At 36.0% G+C, this 21,701-nt stretch overlaps 1 protein-coding gene across 6 annotated transcripts in view; it reads left to right on the top strand.

Annotated features, from left to right (window-relative positions):
* Positions 1-21,701, top strand: part of PHC3 (polyhomeotic homolog 3) — an 84,280-nt gene that overhangs the window by 35,122 nt on the left and 27,457 nt on the right. For 5 of the 6 annotated variants that reach the window (XR_011464737.1, XR_011464738.1, XM_070373412.1 and 2 more), the window contains 5 exons: positions 103-349; positions 10,530-11,401; positions 11,690-11,737; positions 15,683-15,836; positions 20,718-20,968. Coding sequence is in view for 4 of the 6 variants with exons in the window: in XM_070373412.1 (XP_070229513.1) it covers positions 103-349; positions 10,530-11,401; positions 11,690-11,737; positions 15,683-15,836; positions 20,718-20,968 (1,572 nt within the window). In the remaining 2 variants the exon portion in view is untranslated. The remainder of the gene's footprint in view (positions 1-102; positions 350-10,529; positions 11,402-11,689; positions 11,738-15,682; positions 15,837-20,717; positions 20,969-21,701) is intronic. The other variant, XM_005891722.2, reaches the window with a different exon arrangement.

The following is a 21,701-nucleotide window of genomic DNA, read 5'->3' on the forward strand; positions in this document are numbered from 1 at the left end:
AAAAGCACAATATAAATATGTTGTCATTGTTATAATGGTAGCGATTACCACATCAATTAATACCATCTGTTTCATCCTTGTTTTTTGTTGTGTGGTTCTTAGGTTCAGAATTTAACATTACGCAGCCAGAAGTTGGGTGTATTATCTAGCTCACAAAATGGTCCGCCAAAAAGTACTAGTCAAACTCAGTCATTGACAATTTGTCATAACAAAACAACAGTGACCAGTTCTAAAATCAGCCAACGAGATCCTTCTCCAGAAAGTAATAAGAAAGGAGAAAGTCCAAGTCTGGAATCACGAAGCACAGCTGTCACCCGGACATCAAGTATTCACCAGTTAATAGCACCAGGTGGGAAAAACTTTTGTTGAAAATAATTGCATTATTCATTTTCTTCACAGGCAGAGCAAAACAAAAGATATCCATTACTTGAACAAGAATACTTTTAAAACATTATAAGGTGTGAATTTTATAAGTTAACAAAAGAATGTCTCAATAGTATAGCTTGAAAAAAGAAAAAGAGCCCAACAGTTAAAGCATTATAATAGATTTTTTGGTCAGTTGACATTTGATTAACATCTTCATTGTGTGCTAGTCTCCTGTTGTATGGATAAAACCTGTTAGCTTGAAAAAAAAAATTTGCCTGTGGTTTATTTAATATGCTTTACTTGTCCAAAATTAAAAGCTTTTTTAAAAAGCAAGTATGTATTTGTCTTTACAGTTGTGTCTAGTGGGAGGAATTTATCACTTTCCAAAAATAAGGATTATGCATAATTATTTTCCTCACCATATTGCTCTTTTTCCATCTTTGATTTCATCTTTGAGAGGAAGATGTCAGGGAACCAACTAAGTTGTTTTCAGTCTCGTCAGCCTTTGAAACTCCTGTCTGTTGCCTTTGCCATCTACAGATAATCTTCCTTCGTGGTTCTTATGCTGAAAGTGTTAGGGCTGTGCAGAGTGAGTTTCCTTATCATGTCTTCTGTTCATCTCAGAATTTCTCAGTTTTGAGCTTTCTTCAGCTCTAGTAGGATAAGGAATTATCTGCTTTCCACTTTAAAGTTAGCACTATTTCCTTGTGTCATTGATTGCATTGTTTTTAAACTGGTTCCTGACCTTTCATAGTTATAGCAGCTTGTGTCTCCCTCATGCTTGATCCTTTCTTTTGCTTCTTAAGCCTACTTAGATCTCTACTATTCTTAATATATCTAGTGATAGTGGTAGTGAAGTCACTCAGTAGTGTCCGACTCTTTGCGACCCCATGAACTGTAGCCTACCAGGTTCTTCCACCCATGGGATTTTCCAGGCAAGAGTACTGGAGTGGGATATCTACATATGTTTTTATACTAGTTTAATTTGTTTATTGAAAGTGTGTGTGTGTGTCATGCACTGAGCTAGGCACCTCATATATGTTACCTAAAAAAAAAAAATCTTCCTTTGATCCAGCCTCATCAGGTAAGTATCTTCTTTCTATCCTTTTATAATTATGCATTACTTTTTATAATATATATATTTTACTAAAGTATAGTTGACTTACAATGTTTTAGGTGGAAAGCAAGGTGATTCAGTTATACAAATACACATATATTAGTTTTGAAATTATTTTCCATCATAGGTTATTACAAGATATTAACTATAGTTCCCTTGACCATACAGTAAACCTTTGTTGCTTGTTGCATATCTACTGTTTAATTAGAAGTCTAGCATTCTATTCATACTAAGTCGAACAAGTGGAATCAAAATGTCATAATTTTTTTACTTAGACAAAAATTCATAAATTTTCTAAAATATATATTATACATATTTATATGTAGACAAAAGCTTTTCTACTACACTTGATAAAGGCTTGAGAGACAATATTAAAAAAGAGATGGAGAAATTGGAGAACATAAACTGAATGAAATGGGAGCATTGAATATGAAATAGAAAAAATGAAACTGACTAGATAAAAGTAAAAGATCATCATATAGTCCAGTTATTTTTAAACATGATTGCTCATTAGAAATGTATCTGGAGCTCTGGAGAAAAAAAGCAATACTTGAGCATTTGTATTTTTCAAAAAATTTCAAGATAATTCTGATAATGCATCTGCATTTTAAAAAGTGATTACAGGTTTTTCTATTAGATCCTAGTTTTGGTGAAATAGAGTTCTATTTTTCCGTTGACCAATCATGATACAGTGATATTAAGTGAATTACATAATCACAATAGTAAAAGATGTTTATCAGCTTTCATAATCAATAGCCAGACAAAAAATAAAAGATAATTACAATTGAAGCTATAATAGGAACATGATTAGCTTAACAATGTAAAATAACTACATACAATTTGGGGGGTCAAGCAGAGTGCTGTGGTAAGTGGAAGTGCGTACATGTACGTGTTTTCATCCACTCAGCCAGGCTGTCTTTTGGTTGGTACGTTTAATCCATTTACATTTAGGGTAATTATCAATATGTATGATCCTATTACCATTTTCTTTATTGTCTTGGGTTTCTTTTCCTTGTTTTTTGTTTCCTACCTAGAGAAGTTAGTTCCTTTAGCATTTGTTGAAAAGCTGCTTTTGGTGGTGTTGAATTTTCTTAACTTTTGTCTGTCTGGAAAGCTTTTGATTTCTCCATAAAATCTGAAGGTGAGTCTTGCTGGGTAGAGTATTCTTGGTTTTAGGTTCTTACCATTCATCACTTAAAATAATCATGGCATTCCCTTTTGCCTGGTGGAGTTTCTGTTAAGAAATCAGCTGATAGCCTGATGGGAGTTCCCTTGTGTGTTATTTGTTGTTTTCCCTTGTTGCTTTTAATATTTTATCTCTGTGTTTAATTTTTGTCAGTTTGATTACTGTGTGTAATGGGGTGTTTCTCCTTGGGTTTACCCTTACTGGGACTCTGTGCTTCCTGGAGTTGATTGACTATTTCCTTTCCCATGTTAGGGAAGTTTGCAGCTATTATCCCTTCAAATATTTTCTCTCTCTCTTCTGGGACCCCTAAAATGTGAATGTTGGTGCATTTAATGTTGTCCAAGAGGTCTCTTAGGCTGTCTTCATTTCTTTTCATTCTTTTTTCTATGTTTTGTTCTGTGGCAGTGATTTTCACCATTCTGTTCTCCAGATCGTTTATCTGTTTTTCTACCTCAGTTATTCTGCCGTTGGTTCCTTCTAGTGTATTATTCTTCTCTGTTCTTTAGTTCTTCTAGGTCTTCGGTAAACATTTCTTACATCTTCTCAATCTTTGCCTCCATTCTTTTCCTGAGATCCTAGATTATCTTCACTACCATTATTCTGAATTTTTTTTCTGGAAGGTTGCCTGTCTCCACTTCATTGAGTTGTTTCTCTGGGGTTTTATCTTGTCTCTTCATCTGAGGCATAACTTTCTGCTTTTTCATGCTGATTAACTTTCTGTCATATGGTTTTTGTTTTAGCTGCTATGAGACTGCTCCTTACTGCTGCTTCTGTCTGCCCTCTGATGAAAGAGGCTAAGAGGCTTGTGTAAGCTTGATGGGAAAAATTGGGTCTTACTCTGGTGGGCAGGGCCTTGCTCAGTAAAGCTTTAATCCAATTATCTGCTGATGGGTGGGGTTGTACTCCCTCCCTGGTAGTTGTTCTCCCTCCCTGGTAGTTGTTTGACCTGAGGTGACCAGCCCTGGAGTGTGTGGGCTCTATGGTAGGGTTAATGGCGAATTCCAAGAGGGTTTATGCCAATGAGTCTTTCCAGTGCCTCTGTGCCTGTGGTGAGCCCCTGCTGACCCATCCCTCCACAGGAGACCCTCCAACACTAGCAGGTAGTTTTGATTTCGGTTTTCTGTGGGGTCACTGCTCCTCTCCTCTGGGTCTTGGTGCATGCAAAATTTTGTTTGTGCCCTCCAAGACTGGAGTCTGTTTCCCTCAGTACTCTGAAAGTCCTCTAATCAAATCCCACTGGCCCTCAAGCCCAGATTCCCTGGGGATTCCCAGTCCCTTTGTCGGATCCTCAGGGTGGGAAAACTGACATGGGGTTCAGAATCTTCACAATAGTGTGAGAACGTCTTTGGTATTTCTGTTCTCCAGTCTGTGGGTCACCCACCTGGCATTTATGGGATTTGATTTGATTGCGATTGTGCCCCTCCTACCATCTTGCTGCAGTTTCTTTTTCTTCGGACACGAGGTATATTTTTTTGACGTGTCCTTCTGTTGATGGTTGTTCAACAGCTAGTTGCTGTTTGATTTTGGTGCTTTCACAGGAGGAGATGAGCACACATCCTTCTGTTCCACTATCTTGAACTGCCCTCTATGCATTACTTCTTAAAGTTTCATTTTATTAATACACTGCTGAAGGTTGCTTTTCCTCTATCTAAACCTGTTTCTCTTTTCATATTTCCTCTGTGCTAATATTGCCAACTTTCTCTATATGACATAATCTCAAGATCTTGTTAGAATGTAAAAATAATAAATCCATTGATAGTGTGGTTACATGTGAAGTCTTCTTTATAAACATCTGGGTGCCAGGTCCTGCTGTCTGTATGGCCTGGTAACAGGATTTTTGTACTGTATTGTTTAGAGGGTTCTTAGCCTCATACCCGGAGAAGGCAATGGCACCCCACTCCAGTACTCTTGCCTGGAGAATCCCATGGATGGAGGAGCCTGGTGGGCTACAGTCCACGGGGTCACTAAGAGTTGGGCATGACTGAGCGACTTCACTTTGACTTTTCACTTTCATGCATTGGAGAAGGAAATGGCAACCCACTCCAGTGTTTTTGCCTGGAGAATCCCAGGGATGGGGGAGCCTGATGGGCTGCCGTCTATGGGGTTGCACAGAGTCGGACGCGACTGAAGTGACTTAGCAGTAGCAGTGGCCTCATACCTGCCCCTGGCCAGTGTTTTGTTTTTTGGTTAATTTTGGCCACGCTGCATGGCTTGTGGAATTTCAGTTCCCTGACCAAGGGTTGAACCTTGGATGGTGCCTTCGGCAGTGAAAGCACAAAGTCCTATCCACTGGACTGCCTGGTAATTCCTGGCCAGTGTTGATAGAAGGAGTTAGTGTGGAGAGGCAGTGACTCACTGTGCTTGGAATGACTGCTCAGGGGAAACTTTCTAGTGATTTCTATAGTTTAAATGGAGGGTAGGTTAATTTCCTTCCAAAAAGAAAGGTACAAAGTCTGTCAGGGTTAGTTCAAGCAAAGAGATTCACTTTTTGATTTTCAATCCCTTTGAACCCCCTAATACCTGGTTTTAAGTTGGCAAGGCAGCAGTTATAATTTTTCTGCCCTTTTAGGTTTTCTCCTCTTGCTGTTGGGGTATTAGTCTTAAGCTAAAATTTTTTTTTAGATTCTTGATTTGGTAATTTGTCCTTTTCTTCAATTGGAAAAATGTTTGCTCTTGCAGTTCACTTTAAAATATTAAAAAATCTACTTGTGTTCTAACATAATGTACAGTCTAATATTTATTATAATAGACATGTTTATTATTTCCTTACATACATTTCTAGGGTGCTAAAATCATTTACTTTTCTTCACCATTTCTTGAGAGTGGAATTCCTGCTTGATATTTATTAATCCTTTTCTTAGTATATAAAATAAAGGCAAACTTTAACCAAATATCTGGAAATTATCATGAGCTGTATTAGAACTCAAGTTTTTTAGTAGTTTTTTAGAGCTTTTATGAAATCTAGTTTAAAAAATATGCTTAATTGTTTGCAGATATTAATGAAGTATGTAGAAGGACTTAATGAAAGCCTAATTAGTCTGCTTAGATTGCCATTAAACAATACCATAGACTAGGTAGCTTAAACGACAGAAATTGATCTTCTCACAGTTCTGGAGGATGGAAAGCTCGGGCTCAAAAGCCAGCAGCGTTTGGTCTTTGGCGAGCGCTTTCTCCCAGGCGTGCAGGTGGCTGCCGCCTTGTACGTCCTCACGTGGTCTTCCTTCTGAGTGTGAGAAGAGGACAGCAGGTCTTCCTGTTGGGTCAGGGTCTTGCCCATTGACCTAATTTAACCATTATTGTTTCCTTAGAGGCCCCATTACCAAATACAGTCACAGTTAGGGTTAGGAATTGAACATATGAATTTTGGGGGACACAAACATTTGGACCATAGTTGGAACCCAGACTCAGCTAAGACTCTGGCTTCTTTTATACCCAGTGCTGCCCCTCAATAGCTAGGTGATTGCAGGCAAGTCACTTCACTATTGAAAGTTTCTTCACCTGAAATATATTGGATTGGTAGAGTACCTGTCTTACCTCATGGGGTTGTAGTAGCTATGGAATGAAATGATATATTTAATAATTTGCAATAATACAATTATTTGCCATAATAAAAGGTTCTTTGTATGTAGACTACCTGACAATATTAAAGTGTTTGTTAAAATAAGAAAAATTAACAAATGTCACATTTTCCAGAACACTAAGACTTTTCTTATACAGAAGTATTGTTTAAGGTATCCTCACAGTTATTCTATAGTATATATGCTTGTCAGTTGGACTTTAGGACTAATAAAAAATATATAAACACGTTCTGATGTCTGATCAAAGAAAAGTTTAGGTGAAAGGATAACTGTTACTCTAGTGAATTACCTCTCTAGAAAACAAAGTTTGCTCACTTGCTAGAGCACAGAGAGACTTTTTATTCCTGTGACTATAGTCTCCATTGTATTTCAGGAATATGGTAAATCTTAATTATAACTTAAAAAATTGAAGTAAAGTGGGCCTTTGCTATTATGCTCACAAAACCTCTATTTACTTATCTGTAAAAGGACAATAGTGATATCTACTCCACAGGCATTTTGTAAGTACAAAGGAAAGTTATGTGAAAGCATCTTAAGCCCCTCAGTGGAAAGGTACTCTATAGAAAGCCAAGGTTTCATTGACTGTAATATAGAGTGTTTACCAACACATTTATAAGATGGTGACATAAAATTTTCAGTCTTAGTTTGAAATGCTAGTCTAGTTATATGAAGAAATGCTAGTCTAGTTATATGAAGATTATTATCTAATTTCCATTTTGGTTTCAACAATGCTTGGGTATTTGTTAACTTTCTAAATGCTGCTTTCTTGAGATGTTAATCAGATGTTAATTTCTTTAAAGAATCTCCAGAATTTTAAATAATAACCAAATGCAAAAAGATTGAAATAAGTTGTTAGTTTTTTATAACGTTTTTGTCACAAATGTGGTTCAGTGTAAAAAGGCGTTACAGTCTGAGATTAAGAAAAAAATTTTGACTTTAGGTTTGTTTTAAATGTGATAATTGATACATGAATTTAATATTAAGTAGTCTTTCCAGTTTATCTTCTAGTGAACCCAGTTTCCATTATTTAGATAGGATTTTATCAGCATCTCCCTCTATGTAAACATATGCACCAATATACAGAAGAGGCATAATGATGTGGAAACCACTCAGTACTTGATTTTGCTAATTCTTATATATATATGTGTGTGTGTGTGTGTTTATATATATATATATATATATATACACTTTTTTTCCTGTTATGAGTGACTCCCTTGTGGAAAAAACTACTGTTATTACTTACAGATTCAGTTCAGTTCAGTTCAGTTCAGTCGCTCAGTCATGTCCGACTCTTTGTGACCCCATGAATCGCAGCACGCCAGGCCTCCCTGTCCATCACCAACTCCCGGAGTTCACTCAGACTCATGTCCATCGAGTCAGTGATGCCCTCCAGCCATCTCATCCTCTGTCATCCCCTTCTCCTCCTGCCCCCAATCCCTCCCAGCATCAGAGTCTTTTCCAATGAGTCAACTCTTCCCGTGAGGTGACCAAAATACTGGAGTTTCAGCTTTAGCATCATTCCTTCCAAAGAAATCCCAGGGCTGATCTCCTTCAGAATGGACTGGTTGGATCTCCTTGCTGTTCAAGGGACTCTCAAGAGTCTTCTCCAACACCACAGTTCAAAAGCATCAATTCTTTGGTGCTCAGCTTTCTTCACAGTCCAACTCTCACATCCATACATGACCACAGGAAAAACCATAGCCTTGACTAGACAAACCTTTGTTGGCAAAGTAATGTCTCTGCTTTTGAATATGCTATCTAGGTTGGTCATAACTTTCCTTCCAAGGAGTAAGTGTCTTTTAATTTCATGGCTGCAATCACCATCTGCAGTGATTTTCGAGCCAAAAAAAAAATAAAGTCTGACACTGTTTCCACTGTTTCCCCATCTATTTCCCATGAAGTGATGGGACCAGATGCCATGATCTTCATTTTCTGAATGTTGAGTTTTTTTGTTTTTTTTTTTAATTCATACTATGACTTTTATTAATATCTTTCTGGGTGCTAGATATTTTTGTATTCTTTTTTTTATTTTTAAACTTTACATAATTGTTTTAGTTTTGCCAAATATCAAAGTGTTGAGTTTTAAGCCAACTTTTTCACTCTCCTCTTTCACCTTCATCAAGAGGCTTTTTAGTTCCTCTTCACTTTCTGCCATAAGGGTGGTGTCATCTGCATATCTGAGGTTATTGGTATTTCTGGCAATCTTAATTCCAGCTTGTGTTTCTTCCAGTCCAGCGGTTCTCATGATGTACTCTGTATAGAAGTTAAATAGGCAGAGTGACAGTATACAGCCTTGACGTACTCCTTTTCCTATTTGGAACCAGTCTGTTGTTCCATGTCCCGTTCTAACTGTTGCTTCCTGACCTGCATATAGGTTTCTTAAGAGGCAGGTCAGGTGGTCTGGTATTCCCATCTCTTTCAGAATTTTCCACAGTTTATTGTGATCCACACAGTCAAAGGCTTTGGCATAGTCAATAAAGCAGAAATAGATGTTTTTCTGGAACTGTCTTGCCTTTTCGATGATCCAGCGGATGTTGGCAATTGGATCTCTGGTTCCTCTGCCTTTTCTAAAACCAGCTTGAACATCTGAAAGTTCACTGTTTACATATTGCTGAAGCCTGGCTTGGAGAATTTTGAGCATGACTTTACTAGTGTGTGAGATGAGTGCAATAGTGCGGTAGTTTGAGCATTCTTTGGCATTGCCTTTCTTTGGGATGGGAATGAAAACTGACCTTTTCCAGTCCTGTGGCCACTGCTGAGTTTTCCAAATTTGCTGGCATATTGAGTGCAGCACTTTCACAGCATCATCTTTCAGGATTTGAAATAGCTCTACTGGAATTCCATCAGCTCCACTAGGTTTGTTCGTAGTGATGCTATCTAAGGCCCACTTGACTTCACGTTCCAGGATGTCTGGCTCTAGGTCAGTGATCACACCATCGTGGTTATCTTGGTCATGAAGATCTTTTTTGTACAGTTCTTCTGTGTATTCTTGCCACCTCTTCTTAATATCTTCTGCTAGGTCCATACAATTTCTGTCCTTTATCGAGCCCATCTTTGCATGAAATGTTCCCTTGGTATCTCTAATTTTCTTGAAGAGATCTCTAGTCTTTCCCATTCTGTTGTTTTCCCCTGTTTCTTTGCATTGATCGCTGAGGAAGGCTTTCTTATCTCTTCTTGCTATTCTTTGGAATTCTGCATTTAGATGCTTATATCTTTCCTTTTCTCCTTTGCTTTTCACTTCTCTTCTTTTCAAAGCTATTTGTATGGCCTCCCCAGACTGCCATTTTGCTTTTTTGCATTTCTTTTCCATGGGGATGGTCTTGATCTCTGTCTCCTGTACAATGTCATGAACCTCAGTCTGTAGTTCATCAGGCACTCTATTGGATCTAGTCCCTTAAATCTATCTCTCACTTCCACTGTATAATCATAAGGGATTTGATTTAGGTCATACCTGAATGGTCTAGTGATATTCCCTACTTTCTTCAATTTCAGTCTGAATTTGGCAATAAGGAGTTCATGATCTGAGCCACAGTCAGCTCCTGGTCTTGTTTTTGTGTACTGTACAGATTACTGTAGGGTTTTGTGAGTGTGGGTAAGAAGAGAAGTAAACCAAGATCCTTTATCTAGACAGCATGACTGACGGTATTATTTTTTCTGCAAGCAAAACTAGTGCTCTCCTAGATTTGGAATGGCCTCTGAAATTTCGTTTCACCATGGTTAAAAATCATTTAATCATGTTGTAGGAGTTACACACGTGTTTTGCTTAACTGAATTAACTTTTTATACAAAAATTTTCCTGGATCAAATAGTACCAACTGTTTATCTTGGTTTAAATTTGGGAATTTATTTTGAAAGCTTTTTAAATAATTGACTGTTAGCTAGAAGAATGTTTAGACATGGATTAAAAAGGATACAATCTTTATTTTATGATATAAAGATATTATACTTGTTATGCTCTTCTTGCCAAAGAATGATTCAAGTGGATACACTTTGTTAAAAGTTATTGGAAATATTTGATGACCTTTAAAATTTAATTAAATCATGTGTAAATTCAGATTTATATCAGTTGTTTTAGGCAGTTTTCTTCTGGAACTTATCACAGTGTCGTTTATTTTTTGAAATTATGTAGTTTTTCAAGGAAAAGTTGTCATTACATTTTCAAATCATTCTTATTAGGAAGACTCATTATAGATTTTTGATGTGCAAACTTTCCTCCTTTAAATTTATTTTAAAATTTAATGTTTTTGAAATAAAGACTAATTGTCATTTTTTTCTCTTTTAGCATCATATCCTCCAATTCAGCCTCATCCTCTAATAAAACATCAGCAGATTCCTCTTCATTCACCACCTCCCAAAGTTTCCCATCATCAGCTGATACTACAACAGCAGCAACAACAAATTCAGCCAATCACACTTCAAAGTCCAACTCAAGACCCACCGCCCTCCCAGCACTGTATACCACTCCAAAACCATGGCCTGCCTCCAGCTCCCAGTAGTGCCCAGTCACAGCATTGTTCACCAATTCAAAGTCATCCCCCTCCTCTAGCAATGTCTCCTAGCCAGTCACAGTCAGCACAGCAGTCTGTAGTGGTGTCTCCTCCTCCACCTCATTCACCAAGTCAGTCTCCTACTATAATTATTCATCCACAAGCACTTATTCAGCCACACCCTCTTGTGTCATCAGCTCTCCAGCCAGGGTCAAACTTGCAGCAGTCCACTGCTAATCAGGTGCAACCTACAACACAGCTGAATCTTTCATCCCACCTTCCACTTCCAGCTTCCCCTGTTGTACACATTGGTCCAGTTCAGCAGTCCACCTTGGTGTCCCCAGGTCAGCAGATTGTGTCTCCAACATCACACCAGCAGTATTCAACCCTGCAGTCCTCTCCAATCCCAATTGCAACCCCTCCACAGATGTCGACATCACCTCCAGCTCAGATTCCACCACTGCCCCTGCAGTCTATGCAGTCTTTACAAGTGCAGCCTGAAATTCTATCCCAGGGTCAGGTTTTGGTGCAGAATGCTTTGGTGTCTGAAGAGGAGCTTCCAGCTGCAGAAGCTTTGGTCCAGTTGCCATTTCAGACTCTTCCTCCTCCACAGACTGTTGCGGTAAACCTACAAGTACAACCACCAGCACCCGTTGATCCACCAGTGGTAAGCCCTTGGAAGCTCTTTGACTTTCTTGCTGAACTGAAAGTAAACAGTTTTCTCCCACGTTGTGTTTTATCATTTAGATATAAATGCCTATGAATTTAAAAAGCTTGAAATTTCCATCTGTCAGTGTCTGACATACATGCTGTATGGGCCAAAAAAAATGCCATTTGTTGTAGTATGGTTGCATGCTTGATAATTTGTGATGGTTATTAAAGTCCCTCGTTAATTTTATTACTATTTAAACAAATCCATCTGCTATCTTTACAGAGTTGATTTTTTTTCCCCAAGGGAATGCATTTGAACCAGTGTCATCTGCACAAAGTTTTTTCTCTTAAGGTGATTATCCTTCATAGATCCCTTTGTTGGCTTGTATGTTCTTAAACGTATGGTTTATCTAGCTAACCTTTTTGGTTGTATGCATTCTGCAGTTATAGGCCGTTACGGGGCTTTTGCATCAAGGTGGAGGTATGCTTGTATGATGTAATTTTTTGGTAAATTTATATTTTATAATTAAAATTTTGTAAAAAGTTATTCTAGGAAAGAATCCAACTTTGCAAATATTAACCGTAGTCCATCTTTTAGAATTGTAACTTCTGACTTTTAAATTTCTACTAAAGGAAAACATATACTTGAAATATTTCTCATTTAAAAAGCTAAGAAGGATGAGTTGAATACTGAGAATAAAAAAATTCATTGAGAGGAGTAAAAGTTTTGAATAACTGAGACTGTGGTGAAATTTATCAAAATAAACCTCTAAAAATGGCACATATTGCCCAGAAAGCAATTATTCTGTAAAATTATTCTGTAAAAACATTTGTCTTTTAAACATTCTATAAAGGACTTTTATAAAATAATTTATAATAAAATTGAAATAAGGTCTCTAAATGTTAGAATGATCAAATTTATAACTGAGGAAAACAATATTCCCAAAGGAGATTTATATCAAACCTCACTGAAGAGATCTTATCACTTAAATACAAATAACCATTAGCTCAGAAAGGAGAAGAGTTTCAAAGTTTGTTCCTTAATGGAAAACATTTTGATTCTCGGGATACAAATTTATAGAGTCTTCATTCTTGTCATTCTGACCGATAAGCATGAAGAGGTTGAATTCCACTTTTATTCAGAACAGAACTTGGCAAAGGTAACAGTGGGCATCTAGAAATAAGTTTGCATTTCAATATTTTCTTTTAATGGATTTTGAAGAGTTTACAATGGATAATGTAACATAAAAACACAGTCTTTCAGCTGTAAAGTACCTTCAAAGAAATCAAATTTGAATTTATGTTCTCAATTTCTAGTTCAGTGGATTGGCTTTTAACAAGTAAAAAATAAAGTTCCCCTCTATGCCTTTTATTTTTCTAATTATTTTTGTTAGGGCAAATCTTGGAGGACTATTGGGGATAGAAATATCAAAAACAGAACACTTGCATTAAATTAAAGCTAAAAATCTAAGATCTTGTTATTTTCTGCCCTCTATTAATTTTGTGTTTTTTTCCCTTAAAATTTATGTTACCTAATTTTTGGAATTTTTTTCATGAGAAGAGTAGTTTTCTTTGCTATCACTGGTATGGTTATATTTGCTATATATGTTTCCATGTTACTTTTCTTTTACTTTTGAGTTACCATAGCCTGTTTATTACCTTGCTGTATTTTTCTTTTATTACCTTTATTAAGTCTATTTTTTTACCATCAGATTTCTTCATGAATTACTCATTCCTTCACAGTTTCCAGGTTGTTTCAAATGTTTAAAGGTAGAGAGATGTTTACTTGTAAAGAGAAATAATAGGTATTTACTTCTAAATAATAGATGTGAAACTTTCAAACATAAGTGTGAATTTTCAAAATAAAATCAGTATTTTTAAAAAGATTTTTCATTGATATTTGGGTATGATAAATAGGATATGATGAGTGTAGATAATTTAGAACTAATAAATGTTTTCCACAGTTTATTTAGGGAAGGGAGACAGATGAGGCTGATGTACTTTGAGGTAAGTTTGGCAGCCATTGTTAGTTATAGAATAGTTATGAACTAAAGAGAAATTGTAATGTACAGTTTCCAAATGATCTTGTGAGCAAAACCTTCACTTTTTTGCTTTATTCAGTCTTTTAGTTATTGTACTTACGTTTTTTTATGTTGATGGTGCCAGGTGTCTGACAGGTCTGTTTTTGCCTACTTCTTTTATTCTTTATTTTGGCTTCACGTGGGAGATGTAGAATAAAGTATGTATAGTTAGGTTTACTTGTAAAGAATGAAAAGTATTTTACAGGATTGTTTGACGGATTATTTCAGAATATGCTATCTGTATTTGCCTCTTTTAATCCTTTAAAACTCTTTTCCTATTTTTTTTAAAATCAGAATTCTATGCATGATCTCCATGATCTTTGATTCCTTAAAAGCTATTGTAGCTGTTTGAAAACTTGTGACAGCATTAATATTAAAAAGTTTTCAGCACTTAAGGAAAAGATGCCCTGTGTAAGAAGAGTAATTATCTAATAAAGGAATGCTGCATAGATACAACTGAACTAGTGTAGTTGATAAAACTGTTACTTGTGTAATTACCTATGCATCAACATCCCCACCACTCTGCCAAATTAAGGTAATGACCACTGCAGCAGATGCCCCTCACTAGAAGTTTTTTTTTTTGTTTTTACTTTAACCCCCAGGACTTTTTTTTGGATGACTTTGCTTATATTGGACATTATCATCATTTAAGAAAATTTATCATGAACAGATAATAGCAGCTGTCATTCTTGCACTGTACAATAACCAACGACCGCTTTCACTACCGAGGATCCAAACACGAGGCAAGGACTCTCTCTTGGTGAAACAGGTTTTCAGATGCAGGGTTGAGAGCAAATAACTTTTTTAAAATGTTGCCTACTTAGTAGCTGATTCAGATCACAACTCTGAATATTATATTTATATAAAATTAGCAGTAACAATAGGAATTAAAAAATTTTAAAACAAAAGGGAAGTTTTTTTTCTCTTAATAGAGTCGAAAAATTAGGAGTTTTTTTGTTTGTTTTGGTTTTTAAATTCTGTTGCTGTTGTTAGATATGCCTTTGTAGTCCTTTTTCTCACACATGGTTTATGCTGGTTTCAGAAATCTTGATCATTTTTAATTTTAAATCATCAAACTTTTTCAGTAGTTTGATTAAAAATATATTAGATACCAATATTGTTAATTTTTTTGTGAATGTTACTGAAACTTTTTTATTTTGACATTAGAAATATTAATCACTTTGGGTAAGTTAACTCACTTTTATAAACGTAAGTAATAAGCTTTGTACATAAAAGAAGGGGGGTAAATTGCTTTGTGGCTTTGTTTTTAGTAACCTGTCTTTCAAAAACAATGGTTCAATAAAAATGAGGACAAATTAAAATACCCATGTCAGTCTGTACAAAATTCAGCCTTAATTTTAATAAAAATCAATAGTAGGTTCCATATTTTTTAATTATAAAGTTCCTTCTCAGAGTGCTTTTGAGTCTGTTTTCCTCAAATATTATCTTTACCATTGGATAACAGGGCAGTTAGAAATGTAAAAACTTGCTGCTGTAAGTATGGAAAAATTAAAGAACTACAAGTAATACGTCAAATAGTTTAGGATGGGGTGTGTGTGTGTGTGTGTGATTCCAGGGACAGATATTTTCTGTTTACTTGATAATTAGCTTATAAAAATTTATTAGATTCTTGAGTAGATTAGAAGATTGAAAATGTAATTACATATAATTTTGTAGGTTCTCAGGCATTACTTTTCAAAATTTGCTCTTTAATTTACATAAATTGAGTAAAGAACTTGGGATATAGTCATTTAGGTAGTACATTTCTTTATATAATATGTGTCATTCTGGAGATTCACCTAACATGCTTTGAAAAATATTAGTATCTGTTTTGATTTATGATAATTGAAAGTTAATAGAAACTTTAGTAAACTCCCCAAATAGTTATTTGAGTGTATAAATTCAAAACATTTTAAAAAATTAACAAAATTTAAAGTAATTCCTGATTCAACTATCACCTTTTGGGAAAACCTTAGTGATTTATAACTTAGGTACTGATCCACAACTTGCTTCCAGTGAAATATCATCAGGTATTATGAATCGTCAAGTATTATGAAAAACTTCATTTGAATGATTTTAAAGCTTCTCTTTCAATCGGTCAAATAGTCATTTTGTCTTTTACATTTTAAAACACTTAGAATTTATTTTGTTAATTAGGAACACCTTATTAAATGCATCTTACAAACATTTTTAGGCAGTGTGGTTTGTCGTCGTAGGTGTATCAAGTAGAAGATGTCTGTGAGGAAGAAATGCCAGAAGAGTCAGAAGACTGTGTCCGGATGGATAGAACTCCGCCGCCACCCACGCTGTCTCCAGCAGCTATAACTGTGGGGAGAGGAGAAGATTTGACTTCTGAACATCCCTTGTTAGGTGAGGAGGTGCCTAAAATTGGGGGAAATTTCTGTTAGGCAAATGTTAGTAATGGGAAGAGTTCATTTTTTTTCCACTGGAGATGATTTTAAACTAATTTGTTATATAATAAATTGCAGCAAAACATAGATTAGAATTCAAGAGTTTTTTTTGATGAGAAACAATTAGAGCAATTGATGAGGAACTGCCCAAATCAAAAACACATTTCAGTCTTTGAAGTTTTAGTAGTTTGTACAGATGTGTTTCATATGCTCATTCAGATTTATTTGTCAAGCTATTTCTAGCATAAAAATTGGAACAAAGCAAAATTCTATTAGAAAATTTCAATTACACTGTCCAAAAATCACAAAACATTTGAAGTCATGTCTGACATTCCTCATAATTGCTTGTGATTCAGATTGAGTAAATGCTTTTAAAAGTGTTGCTTCCTGGACAGTACTTAAATTAAGCCACACTAATTCTTACTAGAGACATGGATTAAAAAATTCCTAACACCTTCAAATTCTTATTCACTACTTTAGAACTACTTATAAGTTCAAGTTAATCCTCTCTTTTCTCTGCACATTATCAAAGTGACTGTGAATCCTAGGTACTTCACTAAAACATTATGATGTATAGCCCAGTATCCAAGTCCTAAAAAAGATGTGTTCTGGGTTGGGTGTTGTTTTTTTTTTTTTAATTTTGAATATTTTATTTAGATCAGGGCATGGCAAATGATAGCTCATGCTTCAGATCTTTCTGCTACATGTTTTGGTATGGCCCATGAGCCAAGGATAGTTCTAAAATTTTTAAATGTTTGGAAAAAAAATCAAAGGAAGAGTTAATTCATGTCATGTGAAGATTATATGAAATTCAAATTTCATAGTCCATAAATAAAGTTCTATGCAACATAACCACGTTCGTTTGTTCAGATATTATCTATGGCTACCTTTATACTACTACAGCAAAGAGGGGTCATTGCAGAGATCATATGTCTTTTATAAAAATGTTTACTGACCCCTCACCCAGATAATGCTAATCTTGATTTGGGCTTTGTTGTAAGTATGCTGTCCTATTGAATATCTCATTGCCTTCATGATCACGTTTAGTTGAGAGGAACCAATGTTATCAGGCATGGAAACAAACTATAATGGGGCGTTGACAGCCTCTCCTCCTTCAGTGTGCCACATCTCTAACCCTTGCTTCTTTCTAGGTTTTATTTCTTACTGCCAGTGTGAGTCTCCAGAAAGCAAGGAGCTAGAACACCAATTTTACTCCAACTTTTTCTCCTTCCTGAAAAATAGAAAACATTTAGTCAATAAAATTATGAAAAATATTTAAGACAAATTCAATATCATTGCCTTTGCTTATTCAAAATAATACCTCAAAAGATAGAGATCTAAGAAAACTTAGCTATAGTACTAAATCTTTGTAGTTTTTGTACACTGAAAATGGATTCATGTTGCTGCAGATATCTTGGGAGTTTTGATTTAAAGGCAGAAATATATATTTAATTGGATACTAACCCTGCATTGTGACTGTGATTTAATTGCCTAATAAGCATTACTAATGGTACTCAAGAAAATTTAAATACTTTTGAAGTATTGAACCTCGACAATATCTTCACATTATTTCCTTAGAAATATAATCTGAGATCCTGGCAGGCATATTCCTCTGGCTAAATTGTTTCAGTAAACTATAAATTTTTGAATAGTCCTTTAATTTTCTTCATGCTTAACTACTTTTCTGTAGTATGTGAGAGGGAAAAGCAAGTATAGGTTGCTCATCAAATCATATAATAAACTAACCTATAAAAATAGAGGGACTTGTTTCCACCAGGATTGAGTCTTCATAAGTCTGTAAGAATTCTTAAAGCACCCATTAAAGGACTTCCCTGGTGGCACAGTGGATAAGAATCCACCTGCCAATGTAGGAGACACGGGTTCCATCCTTAATCCAGGAAGATTCCACGTACGGTGGAGCAGCTGAGCCTGTGCACCACAGCTGCCGAGGCTGGGCTCGAGAGACTGTGAGCCACAACTAATGAAGCCCTCGCACCTAGAGCCTGTGCTTCGCAATGAGAGAAGCCACCGCAATGAAAACTTGCACTTATCACAACTAGAGAAGGCCACGCAAAGCAGCAAAGACCCAGTGCAGCCAAAAATAAGTAAATAAAATGAAAAGCATCTATAAAAAAGGAGAACAAACTCATTGGTTTCCCTAGGAAATGAAACTACAAATAGGCAGAGTAACTTGTGGCAAAGTCTTTATCAGTTAACTTGGGGTTTCTCGATTCACAGTTGTCTTAAATCTAGAGAGGATAATAATTGTGTTTGTTTTACTGTGTTGTGTTTTTTATTTTAACAGCTGATTATGAACTGGCATGTAAAAGCTATTACATTCTTCATAAAGTCAGTAACTCATAAATTTTCAACAAAACTTAGGTCTATTTGTATGTATGATCCAAAAATCAGAACATATATACCAAGCAGTATTTTCTGAATAAACAACATTATACTTAATGCAGTACCTATAAATCTGTAAGGGGACATTAAATTTTTCTTATTTTTCAACTCCATAGATTTGTATTTCCCTTCCAACAGAAAAGTTGCTTTTCAATTCCTGTTCAGAATTATCTTTTATCCCTTTTTCTCTAGGAGATTATGTGAAAATTAGGTATATGGGATAGGATTTTTATGGAGTTTCTCAGTCCTGTAATACATGTGTATAATTGTGTATTTGTTCCTGGAAATAAGTAAATCAGTATTTCCTGCTGACTTTTAGTTTTTAATGAGGGATTGTGTGACTTTAAATAGGTTTTCTAGTACAATTTATCTTGGTGGATTATTTGGTGGAACAAGGTTAATTTATGGATATAATATTGCTGTGATAAATAAGCTATATAGTAATATTAATTACATCAAAGTTCTAGGTGTGAACCATTAGCTTTTCCTTATCTGACACTACCAGTTATCACTGCACTGTTTCATTAGTGGAAATCTTTATCTATTTATCTTTGGCTGTGCTGGTTCTTCATTGCTGCATATGGGCTTCCTCTAGAGTTGTGGCGAGTCGGGGCTACTTTTTGTTGTGTTACAAGGACCTCTTGTTGCAGAGCATTGACTAAGATGCTCAGGCTCAGTAGTGTGGTGCACAGGCTTAGTTGCCCTGCAGCATGTGGGGTCTTTCTGGGCCAGGGATCAAACCTGTGTCCCCAGCAGTGGCAGGTGGATTCTTAACCATTGGACCACCAAAGAAGTCTCTGAAATTTTTCTTCGATAGGGATTTTTCTTTCTTCTGTACCTAACTGGGCTATGTTTGACCATCTTTGATAGTGATATCAATTCTTTTCATACTGATGGTGGAGAGGAGTTACCATAGGAGTTAAAAGCATTGTCTCTGTTAGTAACCCAGCTCCACTACTTACTAGCTGTATGTCTTTAGGCAAGTTAATCTTTGTCTCTTTTTTTTTTTTTTTTACCACATCTATAAAATGGAGATAGTAACAGTACTTACCCATAGGCTTGGAGAAGGAAATGGCAACCCACTCCAGTATTCTTGCCTAGAGAATCCCGGGGACAGAGGAGCCTGGTGGGCTGCTGTCCATGGAGTTGCACAGAGTTAGACACAACTGAAGTGACTTAGCATGCATGCATGCATTGGAGAAGGAAGTGGTAGCCCACTCCAGTGTTCTTGCCTGGAGAATCCCAGGGACAGAGAAGCCCGGTGGCCTGCTGTCTGTGGGGTCGCGCAGAGTCGGACGCGACTGAAGTGACTTAGCAGCAGCAGCAGCACCCATAGGCTAGTTAGGATTAAATTGTGTTACAATGTGTAAGACATTTATACATATAAGTGCTGGCACATAAGTGCTCAGTAAGTAGTGGTATTATCTTTACCATATGCCCCTTTTTTTGTTGTTGTTACTTCTCTCAGCTGTCTTGTACTCACTGGTATTCCTGGCTATCACCTGGTTCCATCTCTCCACTTTGGTATAGCTTAGTAAAGGTTCAGTGCTAACAAATGGGTAGGTAAAGTCTCTGTTATAGGCTGTTATTGTGGTCCCCAGAGCTTGCCTGGGAAAAATCAAAGTGAACTAGCCCAACATTTTTCAATTGCCTGGTACTACAGTGTTCCTACAAACTGACATGTACAATGTCATTGAAGATTTGTTAAAAATAGCAACAGCAAAGAACATTTGTGCATGGTTGTGGATTACTTGAAATAAAGGTAATGCCCTGTATAATTCATTATAATTTCTACTTATTCTATCGATTTCATGATCTTTTTTTCTTAAGCATATTCTCCCCTCCCTAGTACCATTTGGAATATATGAATAGAAACATAGGAAATTTAATAACTGTAGCTTAAAAATAAAAATAATTGTTCTTAAGTTGACATTCTAAAACATTTTCATGTCTTTTGGGACAGTTTTTTTTAACCAAAGTTGGAATGCTAACTTTGAACAAGTTGCTGCCTTGCACTGTAAATGGGGATAGTAGTAAATATCTCATAAGGTTATTGTGGAGATTCCCAGGTCGTGCTACTGGTAAGGAACCCACCTGCCAATGCAGGAGACACAAGAGGTACAGGTTGGATCCCTGGCTTGGGAAGATCCCCTGGAGGAGGAAATGGCAACCCACTCTGGTATTCTTAGCTGAAGAATCCCATGGACAGAGAAGCCTGGTGGGCTACAGTCCATAGGGTCTCAAAGAGTCAGATACTATTGAAGTGACTTTGCATGAATTGTGGAGAGATGAGGTAATAAATATAAGGGTCTCAGAATTTTGTTTTAAAACATAAGACGTTAACTGTTACTGTTATTAATGTTCTCCAGTTTTCTTTCATATTTGCCTGGGCAGAATGGTACAGATTTAAAAAGTGACTTTTTTTTTTTTTCCCCAGAGCAAGTAGAATTACCTGCAGTGGCATCAGTCAGTGCTTCAGTAATTAAATCTCCTTCAGATCCTTCACATGTTTCTGTTCCTCCACCTCCGCTCTTACTTCCAGCTGCTACCACAAGAAGTAATAGTACATCTATGCCCAGTAGTGTACCTAGTGTTGAAAACAAACCTCCACAGGCTATTGTTAAGCCACAGATCTTGACCCATGTTATTGAAGGTTTTGTGATTCAGGAGGGATTGGAGCCATTTCCTGTAAGTAGCAAGCAAATTTGCATTTTCAAAATTATTCACGTAGCATAATTTTAAAATGTATGATCTATTGGTCTCTAATGTATTTTCTCTAATAAAAAACTTACTTCAAAAGTTATTAATCTCCCTGGAGAGGGAAATGGCAGTCCACTCCAGTATTCTTGCCTGGGAAATCCCATGGACAGAGGAGCCTGGAGGACCACAGACCATGGGATCAAAAAAAAAAAAAAAAAATTAGACAATTTCTTTCTGTCTATCCTTTATATATTTCCATATATATCTATAGTTCTAGAATTTTATGCTAGCTATTTAGATGTATAAGATGGAAGCAAACAGTTTCAGGGTATAAGGATATTAGTTTTATAATTTTTAGAGAAGGCAATTAAATGTTCACTCTGAAGGAAACTTTCACTTTTTCCCCTTTAAGGGGATCGAAATGACACCAGAACTGTATTATTTTCTTTTATAAAGGTGTTTCTTGTATAATGTGATACTTGAGAACTTTAACTTGGATACAGAAAATAGTAACTTCCCAATGATCTTATACATCTGAAGTTATCCAGTTGATGGTTTTTAATTAGCAAATAGATTTTCTCATTATTTTTTAAATCTCAGGCTTCAATCAGATTTTAAAAATGCTTCAAAATGTACACATCAGAATTGAGATGCTGTATCCTATCACTAAAAGTAATTTGATTTGAGACTAGTTATACATTATAGCTATGTTAGCTACATT

The sequence above is a fragment of the Bos mutus genome, chromosome 1, assembly GCF_027580195.1.
Source record: "Bos mutus isolate GX-2022 chromosome 1, NWIPB_WYAK_1.1, whole genome shotgun sequence".
Lineage (NCBI taxonomy): Eukaryota > Metazoa > Chordata > Mammalia > Artiodactyla > Bovidae > Bos > Bos mutus.